The sequence below is a fragment of the Hyla sarda genome, chromosome 4 (genome assembly GCF_029499605.1).
Source record: "Hyla sarda isolate aHylSar1 chromosome 4, aHylSar1.hap1, whole genome shotgun sequence".
Lineage (NCBI taxonomy): Eukaryota > Metazoa > Chordata > Amphibia > Anura > Hylidae > Hyla > Hyla sarda.
The window spans coordinates 282,772,109-282,795,819 of record NC_079192.1 but is presented as its reverse complement, the minus strand read 5'-3'; the positions used below and the strand labels follow the sequence as shown (position 1 = coordinate 282,795,819).

The window sequence follows — 23,711 nt, the reverse complement described above, 5'->3', positions numbered from 1 at the left end:
TGTGCATACTCCGCACAAAGAATGAATGTGTTCATTCTTTGTGCGGACACAGAAAATGGAATTTCCGTGCCGGAAACATCTGGTACGTAAATTCCTCTGTGTATGCAGCACAGCAGAATCCCGTTGAATTGAACGTGACTCTGCTGCAGCGGAATCCTAGTCCCAAATTTCAATGTGGAAACCGTCACGGAAATTCCAACATGGGAACATGCCCTAACATTGATCTTCTCAGTGCTGCCTATCAGTATTAGCACCCACATATACTATAACAGTGATCTCCTCAATGCTACCTATCAGTAATAGAACCCATATATACTATATATACTATAACAGTTATCTTCTCAGTGCTGCCTGTCAGTAATAGCACCCACCTATACTATAACAGTGATCTCCTCAATGCTACCTATCAGTAATAGCGGCCACATATACTATAACAGTGATCTTCTCAATGCTACTGTCAGGGTCCGGACTAGCGGCTGATGAGGGCACTGGAGGTAGATCCTATGTGCCAGAGAGGCGATGACACGGGTCGTACTGGGGAATCGGTTCTAAGCAGTTACTGTGTTCACCAGAGCCCACCGCAAAGCGGGATGGACTTGCTGCGGTGGTAACTACCAGGTCGTGTTCCCCAGTAGCGACTCAACCGCTCTGACAGCTGAGACTGGCGCAGTACACAAGGACTAGACAGAGGCAAGGTCAGACGTAGCAGAAGGTCAGGGCAGGCAGCGAGGTTCATAGTCAGGGGCAACAGCAGAACACACTATAACACTTTCTCAGGGCACAAGGTAACAAGATCCAGCAGGGACAGGAAGGGGAAATGGGTTAATATAGTGTAGGGAAGTGATTGAACAGATTGGGCCAGGCACCAATTAGCGGTGCGCTGGCCCTCTAAATCTTAGAAAGCTGGCGCAAGCGCGCCCTAGGGAGCGGGGCCGCGCGGGCCGGGACGAGACAGACACCAGAGGAGAGTGAGCGGTCCTGAGCCGCCACACGGATCGCGTCCCCGCCGGCACGAACACAGCAACGCTCGCGGTCAGAGATAGTGACCGGAGTGCTGCTATTAACAGAATACCTCGAGCCCTCCGGGCAATCCGCTGGACCCGGAGCGCTCGGCATTACAGTATCCCCCCCTTAGGTCTCCCCCTATTTTTGGAGCCCAGGAACCTATGGATGAGCTCCTTGTTGAGGATATTGTCCTCGGGCTCCTAAGACCTCTCCTTGGGGCCACAATTCTCCCAGTCAACAAAAAAAAAAATGTTTTACCTCTGACAAGCTTGGAGGCGAGGATTTCTTTTACCGAGAAGACGTCAGAGGACCCAGTGACAGGAGCAGGAACGGTGACCTTGGGGGGAAAAGCGGTTAAGAATGAGAGGTTTGAGAAGGGAAACATGAAAGGAGTTAGGAATACGAAGAGAAGGAGGAAGATGGAGCTTGTAGGAGACAGAGTTGATTTGACTTTTGACTTTAAATGGCCCGAATATATTTGGCAGAGAGCCACACTTTGTCACCAGGGGCAAAGACAGGAGGAATTCTTCTCTTCTTATCCGCATGTTTCTTCAAATCGAGAGGAGGCTAGTGAGAGCGACTTTTGAGTCTCTTTCCAAATCGAGGAAAAGTCCCGGGTCAATTCATCCATGGCAGGAACTCCAGTTGAAGTGGGAATGGGGAGGGGGGGGGAAGCGGGTGACGGCTGTACACCACAAAGAATGGACACTTGGCGGAAGACCCAGAGTTTTTGAAATTGTACGAGAATTCAGCCCAGGGTAACAGGTCGACCCAATCATCTTGGCGGGAGGAGACAAAATGTTGCAGGTAGTCACCAAGGATCTGGTTCACTCTCTCCACTTGACCATTGAACTGCGGGTGGTAGGCGAAGGAAAAATTCAGTTTAATCTTCAATTGGGTGCAGAGTGCTCTCCAGAATTTCGGGATGAATTGAACGCCTCTATCAGAGACGATATACATGCGCCGGGGTGCCCGTGCTTCGCTCTTCCGGCGCTGTATCCTATCCGGCCGGTCATGTGATGCGGTCATGTGACCGCTATCATGGCCGTGTCGGGGACGCGGCTTCCGGAAGTAGCGGAGTTTTCGGGTCCCGGCGTCATGCGCGGATAGAGAGGTATGTTCTACCTGGTAATATATGTAAGAATGACGTGGATGTATGTTATTGGACGGGGACCATATAAAAAGCAGCTCCTGCTGAGAGGACGCCACCCCCAGGACGAAGGACAACCCGAAAAGTAAGTTGGGGTGGCGTCTCTCCAGCGGTCCCTCTTGTTTTTGCACCTTGATTTAATTTATTGGTATGTATACTGTCTCCAAGCACTTTATAGTTGTTGAGGTATATCCTCTATGGGATTGTGCAATGGAATGAGCAGTAGTGCAACTTATGAAATGTGTTCAATATTATAGTTTACATTGTGGACCCCCTGGAGTGACGCCCTCTTTTCCGCCACAAGTTGGCTTTTCCCTTTTTATGATGTGTTTTCTTGTTTTTAATATGTAATGAATTATCAATAAAGTCATAATATTTTTATTAATTTATTACTCCATCCCATTCTTTTGTATTTGTTCCTAGTATAAGGAGTGTATAGCAGGGCCATATGCAACAATTGTACATAGGTATCATAGATCCCTAATTATAATATATAGTATACTGTGCCATAATTTCAGAGACGATATACGTAGGCAGTCCGTGGAGACGAAAAATGTGCAAAAAGAATTGCTTCGCCAACTGTGGCGCAGAAGGGAGACCAGGAAGTGGAACAAAATGGGCCATTTTGGAGAATCGATCAACGACCACCCAAATGACAGTGTTGCCATGGGATACAGGAAGGTCAGGGACGAAGTCCATCGCTATGTGTGACCAAGGTTGTTCGGGCACCGGCAGAGCAAGGAGGAGACCCGCAGGCCTCTGGCGAGGAGTCTTGTCACATGCACAGACAGTACAGGAGCGTACAAACTCAGTCACATCTTTTTCAAAGGCAGGCCACCAGTAGTGTCTGGCAATTAACTGAATAGATTTCTTGATTCCAACATGACCCGCCAAGTGGGAGGAATGACCCCATTAAAGAGTCCGGAGGCGAAGACGTGGGGGGACAAAAGTTTTTCCTGGAGAAACTGGTACCAGAGAAGCAGGAGCAGCAGAGATCAGACACTCAGGGGGAATGATGTGTTGGGGAAAGGCTTCAGCTTCCGTGGCATCGGTGGAACGAGATAGGGCATCTGCCCTGACATTCTTGTCTGCAGGATTGAAAAGGATCTGGAAATTGAAGCGGGCAAAGAAAAATGACCACCTGGCCTGGCAAGGATTTAAGCTCTGGGCGGACTGTAGGTAGGACAGATTTTTGTGGTCAGTGTAGATGGTGATAGGGTGAAGGGATCCTTCCAGGAGATATCTCCACTCCTCTAGTGCCAACTTAATGGCCAGCAATTCACGGTCTCCAATAGCGTAGTTCCTTTCAGGAGGAGAAAAAGTTTAATAGAAAAAACCGCAAGTGGCGTTTTTTCCCTTAGCGTTTTTTTGAAGAAGAACCGCTCCGGCTCCTACCGAAGAGGCATTTACCTCAAGGAAGAATGGCTTCAGGGGATCGGGCCTAGTCAAGATTGGGGCGGAGCCGAAAGCGGCCTTAAGGCGAGTAAAAGCTTCTTCCGCTTGGGGAGGCCAGGATCTCGGATTCGCATCTTTCTTTGTCAGTGCCACAATAGGAGCCACGATAGTGGAGAAGTGGGGGATGAACTGATGGTAGTAATTCGTGAATCCGAGGAAGCGCTGGATAGAGCGAAGTCCCGAGGGGCGTGGCCAATCCAAGACCGCGGAGAGCTTGTCGGGATCCATTTGAAGGCCTTGTCCTGAGACCAGGTATCCCAGGAGAGGAAGACAGCTGCGTTCAAAGAGGCATTTTTCAATTTTGGCGTAGAGACGGTTAACGCGGAGGGGCTGGAGCACTTGACAAACATGGAGGCGGTGTTCCTCTAGGTTGGAGGAGAAGATTAGTATATCATCAAGAAAGACCACTATGCAGGTATACAATAAGTCCCGGAAGATTTCATTGACAAAGTCTTGGAAGACTGCAAACCAAATGGCATGACAAGGTATTCGAAGTGACCATCTCTGGTGTTAAAAGCGGTTTTCCACTCATCTCCTTCAGGAATTCTGATGAGGTTATACGCGCCCCTGAGGTCAAGCTTAGTAAAAATCTTTGCTCCGCGCAGCCGGTCAAAGAGTTCCGAGATGAGAGGCAGAGGGTAGCGGTTCTTTACAGTGATTTTATTGAGGCCGCGGTAGTCAATACAAGGGCGTAGTGACCCGTCCTTCTTGGAAACAAGGAAGAATCCTGCTCCGGCAGGAGAAGAAGACTTTCTGATGAAACCTTTTTTGAGATTCTCCTGAATGTACAACGTCATGTCTTTAGTTTCTGGAGCGGAGAGAGGGTAAATCCTGCCACGGGGCGGTGTGGTACCAGGGAGCAAGTCAATAGGACAATCGTAGGGCCTATGTGGTGGTAAGGCCTCTGCCTGTTTCTTGCAAAAGACGTCAGAAAAGTCCTGATAGGCCCTGACTACGAACCTCGCTGCCTGTCCTGACCTTCTGCTACGTCTGACCTCGCCTCTGTCTAGTCCTTGTGTACCGCGCCAGTCTCAGCTGTCAGAGAGGTTGAGTCGCTAATGGGGAACACGACCTGGTAGTTACCGCCGCAGCAAGTCCATCCCGCTTTGCGGTGGGCTCTGGTGAACACCAGTAACTGCTTAGAACCGATTCCCCAGTACGACCCGCGTCATCGCCTCTCTGGCACAGAGGATCCAACTCCAGTGTCCTCATCAGCCACTAGTCCGGACCCTTACAGTAGATCCGGCCATGGATCCCGCTGAGGTGCCGCTGCCAAGCCTCGTGACCTCACCTCCGTGGTTGCCCAGCAGTCCCAGCAGATTGCCCAACAAGGACAACAGCTGTCGCAGTTGACCGCCATGATTCAACAGCTTCTGCCTCCACAGCCTCAACCATCTCCTCCGCCAGCTCCTCCTCTCCGAGCTGCCGCTACCTCTGCCAGAGTCCACCTGTCTCTCCCGGATAAGTTTGACGGAGACTCTAAGAAGTGCCGGGGATTCCTGACCCAATGTTCCCTGCACCTGGAGATGTTGTCAGACCAATTCCCCACAGAACGGTCTAAGGTGGCATTCGTGGTCAGTTTACTTTCTGGGAAGGCCTTGGCCTGGGCCACGCCGCTCTGGGACCGCGATGATCCTGCCACTGCCTCCGTCCTGTCCTTCTTTTCTGAAGTCCGCAGTGTCTTTGAGGAACCTGCCCGTGCCTCATCCGCGGAAACTGCCTTGCTGAACCTTGTCCAAGGAGACTCAACAGTGGGTGAATATGCTATACAATTCCGTACTTTGGCCTCTGAGTTGGCCTGGAACAATTAGGCTCTCTGCGCGACCTTTAAAAAAGGTTTATCCAGCCACATTAAGGATTGTCTGGCCGCACGAGAGATACCCTCCACTCTGAACTAATCCAGTTGGCTACCCGCATTGATATGCGCTACATTGAAAGACGTCAGGAGCTCCGCCAGGAGAAAGATCTTGTTTGCACCAGGCGATACCCACGCCTGGCTCCTCTCTTCCAGCATCCTTTGCAGCCTGTTACTGTGCCTCCCGCTGAGGAGTTCATGCAAGTGGACCGGTCTCGCCTGACCCAGCAAGAGAGGACTCGCCGGAGGAATGAGAACTTATGCTTATACTGTGCGAGCTCTGAACATTTCCTAAAGGACTGTCCCCTTCGTCCTCAGTGTCAGGGAAACGCTCGCACCTAGTGAACGTGGGAGAGGCGTCACAGGGTGTAAATTCTTCCTCTCCACGCCTGACTATTCCAGTGCGGATTTATCCAGCCACTAAAGTCTCCTTCTCTGCGGGGGCTTTCTTGGACTCTGGTTCAGCAGGAAACTTCATTAAAGCCTCCTTCATCAACCGGTTTAACATCCCTGTTATCCGTCTCGTTAAACCTTTCTTAATTTCTTCGGTTAACGGAGAAAACCTGAATTGCACAGTGCGCTACCGCACAGAACCCGTGCATATGACTGTGGGGGTTCTCCACAAAGAAACTATTGAATTTTTTGTTCTGCCAAACTGTACCTCTGACATCCTTCTAGGCTTACCCTGGCTCCAGTGTCACTCTCCTACCCTCGACTGGACCACTGGGGACATTAAATCCTGGGGCTCTTCCTGCCACACACGCTGCCTTAAGTCAGTACCTACTAGCCAAGTCTCCATCGCTTCTCCATTGCTCGGCCTTCCTAAGGCCTATCAGCCGCCACGCGGATCACGTCCCCGCCGGCACGAACACAGCAGCGCTCGCGGTCAGAGATAGAGACCCGAGCGCTGCTGTTAACAGAACGCCGCGAGCGCTCCGGGGAAGCCGCGGGACCCGGAGCATTCGGCGTTACAGCTACCTATCAGTAATAGTGCCCACATATACTATAACAGTGATCTTCTCAGTGCTGCCTGTCAGTAATAGCGCCCATATATACTATAACAGTGATCTTCTCAGTGCTGCCTGTCAATAAAAGCGCTCATTTTATTCTTTACACAGTAATAGTTTACCTCTTCATGCCCCACACTGTAATAATGCCCCTTTTGTGTCCTTTACTATGTAATAATGCCTACCTTCGTGCTCCTCACTGTAGTACAGATCACGTCGCAAAAATGAGCCCTCATGCAGCCCTGTATACATAAAAATGAGAAAATTACAGGGGTCAGAATAGGGTGATTTTAAACAAACCTATTTTGTTAAAAAGTCAGAGTTTTTTTTTTTTATAAGTAGAACAATAATAGAACAACATGTAACATGGGTATCATTTAAATTGTATTGACCCACAGAATAAAGAGAACATGTCAGTTTTACCGTAAAGTGTACTGCATAAAAACTAAAATCCTCCAAAATTTGCTAAATTGCATTTTTCTTTTCAATTTCCCCACAAAATAATATTTTTTTGGTTGCGCCATATTGGTTGTGCCATACATTTTATGGTAGATTGAAAAGCGTTATTACAAAGTACAATTGTTGGTTATGAAAAAAATCTAAATATGCTGTGTCCTCAAAGAGTTACAATTTTAAATCACCTCCCACAATATCTGTTACTGGTACCGCACTGGTTTGGCAGCAATATATGTGCTATATTTTAAACCCCCTCCCTCTCTCTCTATACATTCCCCTTTTACCTTTTGCCATACACAGCACCGACTTACTATGTATCTGCCAAGATCATCAGGAGTGCTAGCCTATAGGAGTCATCGCAGGTCCTAGCAAGTACATAGTAAGTCTATGTAAGTATGTCTATGGGCTATATGCAGCCCGAACAGCTTTAGGGCTATGCTCACACTACTTTATTTTGCTGCAATGTGCTCAAAACTGTGGCAAAAACGCAGCGATTTTACCACGAATTTGCGCAAATTGCCGCAAAATGTAGTAGTGTTAGTAGAGCTCTAAAGCTTTTCAGGGGGCCCCCTTTTGAATGGGGGGCCCTGGGAACTACCCGGATTGCCTCCTCCTCATGCCGGCCCTGCATGGACAGGTGTCTTTTTCAACTACAATAGCTAGAACTATTAAAGGAGTACACCTCCGAAAAACATATTTTTTTTTGCTCCACAGGAAGTTCTTTTCTTTTTGAATTTCCTTTCTATCTGACCACAGTGCTCTCTGCTGACACCTCTGTCCATTTTAAGAACTGTCCTGAGCAGGAGAGGTTTGCTATGGGTATTTGCTCCTAAAATGGAGAGAGGTGTCAGCAGAGAGCACTGTGGCCAGACAGAAAGGAAATTCAAAAAGAAAAGAACTTCCTGTGGAACATACAGCAGCTGATAAAGACTGGAAGGATTACAATTTTTAAATAGAAGTAATTTACAGATCTGTTTAACTTTCTGGCACCAGTTGATTTAAATGAAAAAAAAAATGTTTTCCAGTGGAGCACCCCTTTAAGTATTAGTTACCATAATGTAATTATCACCTGCTTTATTTATGAGGATTAGCAAGTGCATCTCTTCAGGTTGTCATCTACTATAGTAAGAAACTAAATCATCATGGATTTCTAAAATCCACTAAAATGTCACTTATAAATGTCATGTCATACACTTGTAATCCTATTATCAAAGCCTAATGAATTAATTAGCAGTGAAAAAGCTTTCTAATGCCACAAAAGATAGGAGGAAAATGCCCGCAGCAACGATTTTTATAAAAATCTAATATTCGCTCCTTCAGATTAGCAAATTGTAATAAAAATGACAGTACAAGAATACATTCTGAGATCAATATCGTAGCCTTGGACAGAGCACAGTGGTGATGACTGAATAGACTCACATGCCAGCTAAAGATGAAATCAGCTTTAGTATATATTGTGTAACAGAACAATCGCAATGACATTTAGTTCACCTATCTCTATAATTCATTTATCAGCCAAACATGCAACGCATTTTAATGTGAAACTAAAACACAATGAATCAATTCCACTGTTGGAAAAAAATTACTTCACGTTATATTTTTATCAGAAAGCCATGAAATTCAAGAAGTAGATAAATAAATATTTTAAGATTTTGGTGGACTACCTAAAATCTGTTTTGCCAACTCCAAAACACAGTAATGCTTTACCTGAAGCTAAAGAATGTAAGAATTTAAGGAGGTCCTGTATCTAACCTGCAGATGCTGACAGAGTGTTTAACCCCTTCCAAGCACACTTCGCCACTATTCATTCCCCTTCACAAATGCAATAATTCTGTTCTACAGGGTGGGCCATTTATATGGATACACCTTAATAAAATAGGAATGGTTGGTGATATTAACTTCCTGCTTGTGGCACATTGTATATGTGAGGGGGGAAACTTTTCAACATGGGTGGTGACCATGGTGGCCATTTTGAAGTCGGCCATTTTGAATCCAACTTTTGTTTTTTCAATAGGAAGAGGGTCAAGTGCACATCAAACTTATTGGGGATTTCACAAGAAAAACAATGATGTGCTTGGTTTTAACATAACTTTATTCTTTCATGAGTTATTTACAAGTTTCTGACCACTTATAAAATGTGTTCAATGTGCTGCCCATTGTGTTGGATTGTCAATCAATTGTGTTGGATTGTCAATGCATATCCAAGTTGAAGCACAGGCATGGACAAAGACCAGTAAATGAGGGTGGGCTAGATCTCCTCTGTACTCTCTCCTGTCTGATAGGACTCCTCTGTGCTCTCTCCTGTCTGATTGGACTCCTCTGTGCTTTATCCTGTCTGATAATACTCCTCTGTGCTCTCTCCTGTCTGATAGGACTCCTCTGTGCTCTCCTCTGTCTGATAGCACTCCTCTGTGCTCTCTGCTGTCTGATAGCACTCCTCTGTGCTCTCTCCTGTCTGATAGCACTCCTTTGTGCTTTCTCTTGTCTGATAATACTCCTCTGTACTCTCTCCTATATGATAGCACTCCTCTCTGCTCTCTCCTGTCTGATAGAACTCCTCTGTGCTCTCTCCTGTCTTATAGTACTCCTCTGTGCTCTCTCCTGCCTGATAGGATTCCTCTGTGCTCTCTCCTGTCTGATAGTACTCCTTTGTGCTCTCTCCTATCTGATAGGACTCCTCTGTGCTCTCTCTTGTCTGATAGTACTCCTCTGTGCTCTCCTCTTTCTGATAGCACTCCTCTGTGCTTTCTCCTGTCTGATAGCACTAATTTTTGCTCTCTCCTGTCTGATAGGACTCCTCTGTGCTCTCTCCTGTCTGATAGGACTCCTCTGTGCTCTTTCCTGTCCTATCATACACAGAGGAGATCTAGCCCACCCTCACTTACTGGAGTTTGTCCATGCCTGTGCTTCAGCTCGGACAAAGCCATGATTTTATAAGCCATGATTTTATAAGCCATGATTTCTATACAAAGGAAATAAAGTTTTCTAATGAAGTATATCTGAAATGTCAATGTTTTGCCAAGATCTACAACATATAAAAAGTTTTTGTATCTGACAGTGCCAATTTAAACTCTTTAACCTGTTGGAGACCAAGGGTGTACACGTACGCCCTTGTTTTCTGGAACTTAACCCCTTATGGACATAGGGCGTACAGGTACACCCTGACATCCTGGTACTTAAGGATGCAGGGCGTACCTGTACACCCGTGGGAATTTCGGCAGACGGGGACCTGACCTGGATGCCTGCTGATATCTATGAGCAGGCACCCCGAGAAAACCCCTGGGGGGTCCTGACACCACCCCAAGTCGGCGGTCAATTCAGACCTGCGATTTGTGGCAATTCTGGGTTAATCGGGTCTCTGGTGACCCGGAATAAAAGGGTGAATGGGACTGTCCGAAACAGCTCCATTCACCCTTACCTAGCAGGAGTAAGGCGGCACGGGTGCCACCTCACAATCACGTAATTGATCGGTCGGAAGGACCGACCAATCACGAACTTGCTGGGCAGTATCGGGGCGCCGATCATGGCGGCGATTGGGGCCGGCAGGGGTCTCTTACCTCTCCCTGGTCTGGCGGGGGTCCCCTCTGGTGCGGCAGCTGCGACAGGAGTAGCAGGAGCGGTGGCAGCAGCGGATATAGCAGGAGGTGAGGCCTGTTCACCTCCTGCTGTTGCTTAGCAACAGCTCTCAGCATGCCAAATAGCATGCTGAGAGTTGTAGTTTTGCAACAGCTGGAGTTCCAACTACAACTCCCAGCATGTCCTTTGGTAGTCTGTGCATGTTGGGGGTTGTAGTTAAGCAACAACTGGAGGCAAATTTTTTCTATAAAAAAGTGTGCATCCAGCTGTTGCATAACTACAACTCCCAGCATGCACAGACTACCAAAGGGCATGCTGTGAATTGTAGCAGTGTGCCTCCAGCTGTTGCAAAACTACAACTCTCAACATACCCTTCGACTGTCAATGCATGCTGAGTGTTGCAGTTTTGCAACAGCTGGAGACACATTGGTTGTGAAAAGAGTTTGTGTCCTAACTCAGTGTTTCGTGACCAGTGTGCCTCCAGCTGTTGCAAATAAAAAACAACTCACAGCATGCACTGAGTGACTGTACATGCTGGGAGTTCTAGTTTTGCAACAGCTGGAGGCACACTGGTTGCGAAACACTGAGTTAAGTAACAAACTCTCAGTGTTTTGCATCCAATGTGCCTCCAGCTGTTGCATAACTACAACTCCCAGCATGTATGGTCTGCCAGTGCATGCTGGGAGTTGTAGTTTTGCAACAGCTGGAGGTTTTCCCCCTCATGTGAAACTCCCAGCGAGAAACTCAATGTAAACCCCCGCCAGTGTGAATGTACCCTAAAAACACCACATTTACATATACCCCCCTACACAGTCCCCCCCCCCCCAATAATAAAAAAAAAAGTATTTTACAGCACTGTTTCCAAAACGGAGCCTTAAGCTGTTGAAAAGCAACAACTCCCAGTATTGCCGGACAGCCCCTGACTGTCAAGGTATGCTGGGAGTTTTGCAACAGCTGGAGACAACCTGTTTGGGAAACACTGCTGTAGGGTATTTTTGTGGCGGATTCAAATCCCCAATTTAGGCCTCAAATGCGCATGGCGCTCTCTCGCTTTGGAGCCCTGTTGTATCTCAAGGCAACAGTTTATGGCCACATATGGGGTATTTTGGAAAAAATGATGTTACAAATTTTGGGGGGCTTTTTCTCTTTTTACCCCTTATTAAAAGGTAAAGTTGGAGTCTACACCAGCATGTTAGTATAACATTTTTTTTTGCATACTCAGAAGAAATGGGGTTACAAATTTTGGGAGGCTTTTCTCCTATTACCCCTTGTGAAATAGTAAAATTTGGGGTAACACCAGCATTTAAAAAAATCTAATTTTTCATTTTCACATCCAACTTTAGCGGAAATTTGTCAAACACCTGTGCGGGGTTAAGGCTCACTTTACCCCTCGTTACGTTCCTTGAGGGGTGTAAGTTCAAAAATAGTATGCAATGTGTTTTTTTTTTAGCTGTTCTTGCACCATAGGGGCTTCCTAAATGCGACATGCCCCCCAAAAACCATTTCAGCAAAATTTGCTTTCCAAAAGCCAAATGTGACTTCTCTTCTGAGTATTGTAGGGCACCCACAGTGCACTTGACGTCCACACATGAGGTATTTCCATACTCAGAAGAAATGGGGTTAGACATTTTGGGGGCATTTTCTCCTATTACCCCTTGTTAAAAATGTAAAATTTGGGGGAAGACCAGCATTTTAGTGAAAAAAATTATAATTTATTTACACATCCGACTTTAACGAAAAGTTGTCAAACACCTGTGGGGTGTTAAGGCTCACTGGACCCCTTGTTTCATACCTTGAGGGGTTTAGTTTCCAAAATAGTATGCCCAGTTGTTGTTTTTTTCTGCTCTGGCAGCATAGGGGCTTCCTAAATGTGACATGCCCCCCAAAAGCCATTTCAGAAAAACTCACTCTCCAAAATCCCATTGTCGCTCCTTCCCTTCTGAGCCTCGTAGTGCACACGCACAGCACCATCCACATATGAGGCATTTCCTTAATCTAGAGAAATTGGGTTACGATGTTTTTTCTCCCTTTAACCCTTGTAAAATTTCAAAAACTGAGTCTACAAGAAAATGTGTGTAAAAAATGAAGATTTTAAATTTTCTCCTTCACCTTGCTGCTATTCCTGTGAAACACCTAAAGGGTTAACACACTTTCTGAAAGCTATTTTGCATACTTTGAGGGGTGCAGTTTTCATAATGTGGTCATTTATAGAGTATTTCTAATATGAAGACCCCTCAAATCCACTTCAAAACTGAACTGGTCGCTGAAAAATTCCGATTTTGAAAATGTTGTGAAAAATTGGAAAATTGCTGCTGAACTTTGAAGCCCTCTGATGTCTTCCAAAAGTAAAAACATGTCAACTTTATGTTGCAAACATAAAGTAGACATATTGTATATGTGAATCAATATATAATTTATTTAGTATGTCTAATCTCCTTAAAAGCAGAGAGCTTAAAAATTTGTAACTTTGGAATTTTTTCCAAGAAATGAAGCAAGTATCGTTGAAAATGTACCACTATGTTAAAGTAGAATATGTCACAAAAAAACTATCTTGGAGTCAGAATGATTAGGAAAAGCATCCCAGAGTTTTTAATACTTAAATGACAGTGGTCACATGTGCAAGAAATGCTCTGTTCCTTAAGATCAGGGCTGTGTCCTTAAAGGGGTATTCCGCTGCTCAGCGTTTGGAACAAACTGTTCGGAATGCTGGAGCCAGCGCCGGGAACTCGTCATGTCATAGCCCTGCCCGTCATGATGTCACGCCCCGCCCCCTCAATGGAAGTCTCTGGGAGGTGGCGTGACAGCTACCATAGACTTGCATTGAGGGGGTGGGACTATAACATCACATGCCCCCGGCGCTGGCTCCAGCGTTTGGAACAGTTTGTTCCAAACCCTGAGCAATGGAGTACCCCTTTAAAGGAGTACTCCGATGCACCCCCCCCCCCAAAAAAAACATGCCACAATGTAGCCCATTTAATAACCTTTTCAACGACCCCTAAATCATGTTAAATGGCCCATCCGTTCTCCTCTTATGGCCGCCCAAAGTTTCTGCTACTTCCGGGTTCTCTTCCTGGCCCGTGCTGTGAAATACTACATCTCCCAGCATGCCCGCTCCTGACATCCGGCCAGCTCCTGCCCTCCCCCTATAGCTCCCCTGCTCGCCCCCCTCCTGAAATTATAATAATTCACGCCCCCTCAGCTCCCTCTAATTTCCCTATCCCCTCCTCAGAAAATACGTCCTCTTCACATGATCGGTCAGCTCCAATGAGCTTTCGCCCGCCGTTGCATGCGCACGCTTCATCTAGCGATGTGAGCACGTAAAGCTTACATCGCTTGATGCTGTAGTGCCGGAGCAGCAGCGTGCCGAGGAAGCAGGCGTAGTGCACCAATCACCATCCCATCATGGTAAAATAAATAAAAACACAGCCGACTAGGGATTAGGAGGACGGCAGAGCCCGAGGTGACTCATAGGAGCGATGAGTCACCGGGCTAAGATGGCGATGGTGCAGAAGAAACAGCGGTCGAGCGTCATAGACTGAAGAAAAAGGAGCCAGCTTCCGTTAGGAGGAGAAATGCGGGAGAAGACCAGGAAAAGAGCGATATGGATAAGGTAAGTAATTTACAATGTTATAAAACTTTGCTTTAGGGTCAGTTTAATATAAAAAAAAACTAGCATTGGAGTACTCCTTTAACCCCTTCATGACCCAGCCCATTTTCACCTTCATGACCTGGGCATTTTTTGAAAATCTGACCACTGTCACTTTAAACATTAATAACTTTGGAATGCTTTTACTTATCATTCTGATTCCGAGATTGTCTTTTCGTGACATATTCTACTTTATGTTATTGGTAAAATTTCACTGATATTTGTATCCTTTCTTGGTAAAAAATCTAAAAATTTCATGAAAATTTTGAAAATTTAGCATTTTTCTAACTTTGAAAGTCTCTGCTTGAAAGGAAATGGATATTCCAAATAAATTACATATTGATTCACATATACAATATGTCTACTTTGTGTTTGCATAAAAAAAATTGACATGTTTTTACTTTTGGAGGGCACCAGAGGGCTTCAAAGTTCTGCAGCACTTTTCCAATTTTTCTCAAGATTTTCAAAATCGTAATTTTTCATGGCCCAGTTCAGGTTGGAAGTGGATTTTAAGGGTCTTCATATTAGAAATACCCCATAAATGACCGAATTATAAAAACTGCACCCACCAAAAGTATTCAAAATGACATTCAGTAAGTGTTTTAACCCTTTAGGTGTTTCACAGGAATAGCAGCAAAGTGAAGGAGAAAATTCTAAATCTTCATTTTTTACACTTGCATTTTCTTGTAGACCCAATTTTTGAATTTTTACAAGGGGTAAAAGGAGAGAAATCACCCTAAAATTTGTAACCCAATTTCTCTCGAGTAAGAAAATACCTCATATGCGTATGTAAAGTGTTCAGCGGGCGCAGTAGAGGGCTCAGAAGAGAAGGAGCGACAATGGGATTTTGGAGAGTGAGTTTTTCTGAAAGGGTTTTTGGGGGGCATGTCCCATTTAGGAAGCCCCTATGGTGCCAGAACAGTGGACCCCCCCCCACATGTGACCCCATTTGGAAACTATACCCCTCATGGAATTTAATAAGGGGTGCAGTGAGCATTTACACCCCACTGGCGTTTGACAGATATTTGAAACAGTGGACTGTGCAAATCAAAAATTTTATTTTTCATTTTCACAGACCACTGTTCCAAAAATCTGTCATACACCAGTGGGGTGTAAATGCTCACTGCACCCCTTATTACATTCCGTGAGGGGTGTAGTTTCCAAAATGGGGTCACATATGGATATTTATTGTTTTGCGTTTGTCAGAACTGCTGTAACAATCAGCCACCCCTGTGCAAATCGCCTCAAATGTACATGGTGCACTCTCCCTTCTGGGCCTTGTTGTGCGCCCCCAGAGCACTTTGCGCCCACATATGGGGTATCTCCGTACTCAGGAGAAATTGCGTTACAAATTTAGAGGGTCTTTTTTCCCTTTTACCTCTTGTGAAAATGAAAAGTATAGGGCAACACCAGCATGTCAGTGTAAAAAATTTATTTTTTTACACTAGCATGCTGGTGTAGACCCCAACTTCACCTTTTCATAAGGGGTTAAAGAAGAAAACGCCCCCCAAAATGTGTAAGGCAATTTCTCCCGAGTACGGCGATACCCCATATGTGTCCCAAAACTGTTGCCCTGAAATACGACAGGGCTCCAAAGTGAGAGCGCCATGCGCATTTGAGGCCTGAATTAGGGATTTGCATAGGGGTGGACATAGGGGTATTCTATGCCAATGATTCCCAAACAGGGTGCCTCCAGCTGTTGCAAAATTCCCAGCATGCGTGGACAGTCAATGGCTGTCCGGCAATACTGGGAGTTATTATTTTGCAACAGCTGGAGGCTCCGTTTTGGAAACAGTAGCGTACCAGACGTTTTTCATTTTTTGGGGGGAGGGGGGCTGTGTAGGGGTATGTGTATATGTAGTGTTTTTTACTTTTTATTTTAGGTTAGTGTTAGTGTAGTGTAGTGTTTTTAGGGTACAGTCACATGGGCAGAGGTTCACAGCAAGTTTGCCGCTGGAAGTTTGAGCTGCAGCGCAAAATTTGCGCCATCTCAAACTTGCAGCACTCACTGTAAACCTCCGCCCATGTGAGTGTACCCTGTACATTCACATTGGGGGGAGGGGGCAAACATCCAGCTGTTGCAAACTCCGAGCATGCCCTTTGGCTGTCCGTGCATGCTGGGAGTTGTAGTTTTGCAACAGCTGGAGGAACACTGGTTTGGAAACACTAAGTTAAGTAATAAACTTTCAAGTGTTTTGCAACCAAACTTAGTGTTTCTAAACCAGTGTGCCTCCAGCTGTTGCAAAACTACAACTCCCAGCATGCATGGTCTGTCAGTGCATGCTGGGAGTTATAGTTTTGCAACAATTGCAACAGCTGGAGGCACTGAGGTAGGAAACGGACAATGTTTCCCAACTAGTGTGCCTCCAGTTGTTGCAAAACTACAACTCCCAGACTGCCCAGGCATGCTGGAAGTTGTAGTTCGGCAATATCTGAAGGATCAGATGTTGCCGAACTACAACTTCCAGCATGCTTGGGCAGTCTGGGCATACTGGGAGTTGTAGTTTTGCAACATCTGGAGGTCCACAGTTTGGAGACCACTGTATAATGGTCTCCAATCTGTGCTCTTCCAGATGTTAGAGAACTACAACTCCCAGCATGCCTGGACAGACTGAGCATGCTGAGATTTGTAGTTTTGCAACATCTGGAAGAGCACAGATTGGAGACCATTATACAGTGGTCTCCAAACTGTGGGCCTCCAGATGTTGCAAAACTACAACTCCCAGCATGCCCAGAAAGCCAAAGGCTGTCTGGGCATGCTGGGAGTTGCAGTTTTGAAACTCTCAGAGGCAGCAGTGAGATCGCTTTACGGCGATCTCACTGCTGCCAATGAAGATGCCGCACTGCTGCTGCAAACTCACCTCCGGGACGCAGCGCAGCCGGGACCGCATGGAGGACACCGGGACCGCTCGGGACACCGCTCGGACGGGTAAGTGACGCCAGGGGACGGGTCAGGGACCCTTAGCAGAGCGTTGTGTGTGTCCCGATCCCCGTGATCCGGACTCACACACCGCGCTGCTATCAGCTAGTCAGATTTGACCAGCTGAGAGCAGCGATCGCTGGGGGGGGTGGGGGATGAAACCGATAGCCACCATCTTTCCGGGCGCTGCGGGATGCCGCGAGTAGCGGCAGTAATGTTCATGACGTACCTGTATGTCATGGGTCGGGAACACCTTGCCACCCATGATGTACAGGTATGTCATAGGTCGGGAAGGGATTAAGGGGTTATACTCTGAGTAGCAACAATGGGAGACATTTATCATTGTTTACTTTGGTCAGCAAGTTCTAAAGACATTTTTTTTTGCTTTAGTTTTGCATATGTGCTACATATTTATCATACTATCACAGTGGGTTGATAAATTTGGAGCACGTAAGCAAACTAGTGGACCTGGAACAGACTTGCAACTTTTTGTAAGGGGTTTGCACCCATAGTAAGCAGAAAAAAAAAAAAGCTTTAAATACCTTGAGAAATGTCCTCCAATGTATCCAAATAAAAGAGCTTGCAATTTCTGAAAGAATTTCTCAGTTGTAGGAAAGTGTGTACAGTATAAACAAATTAGAAAGAAGAAACCTGACCAGAGGTAAACTTGACCAGAGGTAAATTTGCTGAGTTTCCCATAGCAACCGACCAGATCACTTCTTTCATTTTTCAGAAGCCTGATTTAAAAATGAAAGAAGTGATCTGGTTGGTTTCTACTTGGCAACTTTTCCTCTGGACAGGTTGTGATAAATCTCCCTAGTTGTCCTTAAAGGGGTACTCTGCCCATAGACATTTTATCCCCTATCCTTTGGATAGGGGATAAGATGTCTGATCACGGGGGGGGGGGGGGGGGGGGGTCTGGCCACTGGCAGGCACCCTGGAGTTCTAAACATTTATGTTAAGAACACCGGCTTTGGGCAGCTGTGGTCGGTCACACCACGCACCCTCCATTCATTTATGGGAGGGGGCATGATGGCTTTGGTCGATAAGGGATAAGATTTCTAGGGGTGGAGTACCTCTTTAAGGGTGCAGTCTCTTGCTAACAACATTTCCCTTGTTTCACGTCCAAATTGGCTTGTCAAAATTCACTGACAGGGCAGTCACTTGAGCAGTGTCGGTTGGCTCCGTGGCTGCTGTACCTTGGAATGTGAAACTTCGCACTACTGTACAACCAATTTGGCACTTATAGTGAGGTGCTAAGTCTAAGGGGCCCTCTGTTCTTTAACTGGTGCCCCTGCAAGAAGGTTTAGGTTTAACATGTCAGATCTGCAGGTCTTGGTCCCCAAAATAGTCACTGATTGCTAATGTGACATGTATGCGAACTGGCACAGAAGGGTAATCTTCTAATAATAAGTCATGTTTACATATTTTTAATTCTTTTAATTGTTTGATCATAAGTTTGAATATTATTTAACACTGATGTAAATAAAAAGCAGCTTCTAAATTGCATTATCTGGCTTAGGTCCAGTAAGAGTGTTAATGTTTAATATAAAGAACTTAAACCAAAAGTACTCCCTCCACCAACAAATGCTCCCTCCACAAAAAAAATTCCCTATAGTTCAAAAACATTACAAGCAGGAATTGAGGGGAGTAGGGTAAACAGCTTTTATAAGACTCCATGATTTAATGAATAACTTCAAAAGCACAGAAAATGGCAACTTAAGCAAGAAAAAAATATTAATGCAAAAAGCCTAAAGCAACACTAGTATGAAATAAAAAATTAGCAAGTTGGAATAGTGAGAAGTCTAGACAGGAAGAAAAGTTTTAGTAGCAAAAGAAAGGTTCAACATCAGCACTTAAAAGAAAACTTTAATAGTCAACGACAGATAAAAATGCATCTAAAATGCAAATTGAAAGTTCAGAGTTATTACAAGCATATAGGTTATTGGATGTTGAATGCAGAAAAACCACATACATTGCTCTTCTTCAGTTTATACATTATAATATAGTCTCAACTATGTTTAACAGCAATCACTCCAAAAGTGCATGTAACTATAGTAATTCACACAAAACGAATTAGCATTTTTTAGTAGTGTTGAGCGGCATAGGCCATATTCGAATTTGCGAATATTCGCGAATATATGGACGAATATTCGTCATATTCGCGAATATTCGCATATTCGTAAGATTCTCGTTTTATTTTTGCATATGCGAATATTCGCAGGTGCGAAAATTAACATATGCGAAAATTTGCATATACAATAAATTAACATAAGTGAAAATTAGCATATGTAAATTTTCGCATATACGAAAATTCGCACGTCAGTCTCACACAGTAGTATTAGAGCCTTCTTACACCATATAAACTGGAAGCAGAGAGGGATGATCACTGTGATGTGTACTGTGAAAAAAAAAAAAAAAACGAATATTCGTATTTACGAATATATAGCGCTATATTCGCGAATATTCACGAATTCGCGAATATGCGATATTCGCAAATAAAATTTGAATTGCGAATATTCGCAAGCAACACTATTTCTTAGTTCTTCCTGCTTCTGAGAAGCTACGTTGGAGCAGGACCAGGCATGCCATGACACTACTGCAGCCAGTGATTGGCTGAGCAGGCAGGTCCTACTCTGAGGCATCAACTGAAATACAGGAAGGAGAGATGAGCAGTAAGGTACCATAAGGAGCTGCAGAAGGAACTGCAGGGAACTGGGTAAGGTAAATATGATTTTGTTTTCTAATTTTTACAGCAGCTCCAGTGTTGTATAAAAAAACAAAATCTTGGAATACTCTTTTCATGTTAAAGGAGTACTCTTGAGCAGAATATTTATAGCCCATTGTAAAGCTAGGTCAAAGTTATATAGTATCCTAAATTACCTCCGTTGCGCTAACTGCGCGCTCATGCGACTTTTCGGAAAACCGGAAGCACAACCAGTATCTCACAATTATGAATTTTGTACCCCTGTATTCAGCCTGCCGCAGCCATCTTGGTAATGAAACGTCATCACTGTAAAGATCCTCCCTGCTCTTGCACGGCCCCCCTAGCCGCGAGTCGGTTACTCTCATATTTTACATGTTCATATATTCATTGGCTGGACTGCGCAAATGGCACTGAATGCCTCCCGCCTATCACATCAAGCTGAGTGTGCCGGAGCACTCAGCAATGCCCCCCGGACTGAACATGTGATCACTCCTGGCCAATGAAATCCCGGCTAGTTAAGGTGCCGTTACTAACAGGAATATTCTTCAAACAAGTTACACATGATATCAATGTGCAATGTTTTAACAGGGCGGGTTTAATATAATTACTAGGGAGGGGTAAGGATGAGGAAGGGGAGGGGGTGTGGAGGACTGAGGCACCGAGGGACAGAAAGCTGGAGCAAGGCAGCATGGGGGATGATGATTTTTACATCATCATCCACACCACCATAACCCGGAAGTATCGGGAAATTTGCGGTGCTGCAGCGGGAGAGCGGCTGATCCGATTGAAGAAAGAAGGACATGCACATAGAGGTACGGTCACAGGGAGCATTTTGGGCTAAAAACTTTTTGCACCACAGTACTTCTTTAATGAGACAAAATAAAAAATGACCTATATGCTAGTAAAATTATATGATGGGATCTCTCAACAGTGTACACGAAGAGAGCATGTTCTCTTCGGTCTTTAGTTTTGATATATTTTGTCTACTGAAATAACATGCAACTTTCATCAAAGATGTGAGTGCATATTTATGGGGGAGTCAGGTAACATAGATGTTCAGCCATCAGATATCTAATGTGTTTGCCAGGACAATGTAAAAGTATAATCTACTGTTACCTTCTTTGAGGTCTACTGGTATATCAAGATCTATTGGTCGACCACTAGGGATGAGCGAATCGAATCTGACGAATCCAAATTTGTTGCGGACTTCAAGAAAAATTAAATTTGAAACTAATACGAATATTGCCGTGATTCGATTGCGCAAAACGCTTCATTAAACTCCATTTAGTGTGTTCCAGGGCATCTAAAATGGTGGATCCACATGTGAGGACATGGGGCAAGGAATCCTTGGAAGGCAGGAACAAGGATCGGCGGGATGACCCTGAATCACATGCAGCCTATCAGCAGCCAGCCACCCCTGTGAGGTCACATCCCTTTATAATCGGCAGCCATCTTGCGGCCACTCACATCTGCGTTCTATTGCAGCAGAGATAGAGGGATAGAGAGCAGTGTGTTGCACAGAAAAGCTTTTTTACATCAGCGATTCACCTCAAGCCCAAATCCAGCCTAGAAGCACTAATAGGGAAGGGAGAGAGATTGATCGAGAAAGTGCAATTTTGATAGTATTACAGCAGTAATTCACCTCAAGCCCCAATCCAGCCTAGAAGCACTGATAGGGAAAGGAGTGAGATTGAGAGAGAAAGTGCAATTTTGGGTGTACTGTTTGCTGCAGCACTGGTGTGTACAACAACTGAAAAGGTAGCCAGCTAGTTAGGTTGAGCAGAGCACTAAAAGCGTGTTGTCCTCTATTAAGTGCAACCTGTGGTGCACCATTTTGTTCCTGTCAAAGTCTCAAGGGCCTAGTTACTGTAAAATGACAGGCAAAAGTACACACCTGCTGGTGTTGTAGACAAATACTGTGTAAAGCGTACTGGAGCGCATTGTACTCCCCTCATAAGTGCATACCACATACGTACATCTAAGTGGTGTACCATTTTGTTCCTGTTAAAGTCTTAATGGACGAGTTATTGTGAAAGGCCAGCCAAAAGTAGACACCTGTTGGTGTTGTAGACAAATGCTGTTTTAAGCGTACTGGAATGCATTGTACTCCCCTCATAAGTGCATACCAGGAGCGTACATCTAAGTGGTGTACCATTTTGTTCCTGTTAAAGTCCTAAGGGCCTAGTTACTGTGAAAGGCCAGCCAAAAGTACACACACCGGCTGGGGTTGTAGACAAATACTGTTTTAAGTATAGTGGAGCATTTGCCTCCCCTCATATACGCACTAAGTATGTTAGGCAGTGAAGTGCCAGGACGTGCATAGAGGAGTGGCAGAGGCCTAAAGTCATCAGGTGCAGGCAGAGGTCGCAGCAGATTAGGGGCGAGTGGCAGAAGGAGTCGCAGCAAGAGGCCTGAGCTCATTCTGCCACAATATGGTCTCCTCATGCTTCCGCCACCTCTAGGCTGTGTCATTCAGCCACTATATGGTCTCCTCATGATTCCGCCAACTCCAGGCTGTGTCATTCTGCCACTATATGGTCTCCTCTTGCTGCCGCCAACTCCAGGCTGTGTCATTCAGCCACTATATGGTCTCCTCTTGCTGCCACCAACTCCAGGCTGTGTCATCCAGCCACTATATGGTCTCCTCATGCTGCCGCCAACTACAGGCTGTGTCATTCAGACACTATATGGTCTCTCTTGCTGCCATCAACTCCAGGCTGTATCATTCAGCCATTATGTGGTCTCCTCATACTTCCGCCAACTCCAGCCTGTGTCATTCAGCCACTATAGGGTCTTCTCTTGCTGCCGCCAACTCCAGGCTGTGCCATTCAGCCACTATATGGTCTCCTCTTGCTGCCGCCAACTCCAGGCTGTGTCATTCAGTCTAGTCTCCTCTTGCTGCCGTCAACTCCAGGCTTCGTCATTCAGCCACTATATGGTCTTCTCTTGCTGCCGCCAACTCCAGGCTGTGCCATTCAGCCACTTTATGGGCCCTCTTGCTGCCACCAACTCCAGGCTGTGTCATTCAGCCACTATATGGTCTCTTCATGCTGCCGCTAACTCCAGGCTGTGTCATTCAGCCACTATATGGTGTTCTCTTGCTGCCGCCAACTCCAGGCTGTGCCATTCAGCCACTATATGGTCTCGTCATGCTGCTGCCAACTACAGGCTGTGTCATTCAGCCACTATATGGTCTCATCTTGCTGCCACCAACTCCAGGCTGTGTCAGTCAGCCTCTATGTGATCTCCTATTTCTGCCAGCAACTCCAGGCTGTGCCATTCAGCCATTTTATGGTCCCTCTTGCTGCCAACAACTCCAGGCTGTATCATTCAGCCATTATGTGGTCTCCTCATACTGCCGCCAACTCCAGGCTGTGTCATTCAGCCACTATATGGTCTCCTCCTGCTGCCACCAACTCCAGGCTGTGCCATTCAGCCACTATATGGTCTCCTCTGGCTGCCGCCAACTCTAGGCTGTGTCATTCAGTCTAGTCTCCTCTTGCTGCCGTCAACTCCAGGCTTTGTCATTCAGCCATTATATGGTCTCCTCTTGCTGCCGCCAACTCCAGGCTGTGCCATTCAGCCACTATATGGTCCCTCTTGCTGCCACCAACTCCAGGCTCTGTCATTCAACTACTATATGGTCTCTTCATGCTGCCGCTAACTCCAGGCTGTGTCATTCAGCCACTATATGTTCTCCTCTTGCTGCCGCCAACTCCATGCTGTGTCATTCAGCCACTATATGGTCTCCTCTTGCTGCTGCCAACTCCAGGCTGCGCCAATCAGCCACTATATGGTCTACTGATGCTTCCGCCACCTCCAGGCTGTGTTATTCAGCCACTGTATTGTCTTCCCTTGCTGCCGCCAACTCCAGGCTGTCTCCCACCCTGTCTCATCATGTCCCCATCATTCCCCCCCTCATCATTTCCCCCTG

The 23,711-nt window shown here is 45.7% G+C and overlaps 1 protein-coding gene across 2 annotated transcripts in view; it reads right to left on the bottom strand.

The window, feature by feature from the left end:
* The window catches only part of MGAT4C (MGAT4 family member C), a 175,149-nt gene that overhangs the window by 82,269 nt on the left and 69,169 nt on the right, over positions 1-23,711 (bottom strand). Inside the window, exon 3 of one of the 2 annotated variants that reach the window (XM_056574404.1) lies at positions 6,658-6,714. The exons of the other annotated variant lie outside the window; for it this stretch is intronic. Within the exon in view, the coding sequence (XP_056430379.1) occupies positions 6,658-6,708 (51 nt within the window). The 5' untranslated portion in view covers positions 6,709-6,714. The remainder of the gene's footprint in view (positions 1-6,657; positions 6,715-23,711) is intronic. 2 annotated transcript variants of the gene reach the window in all.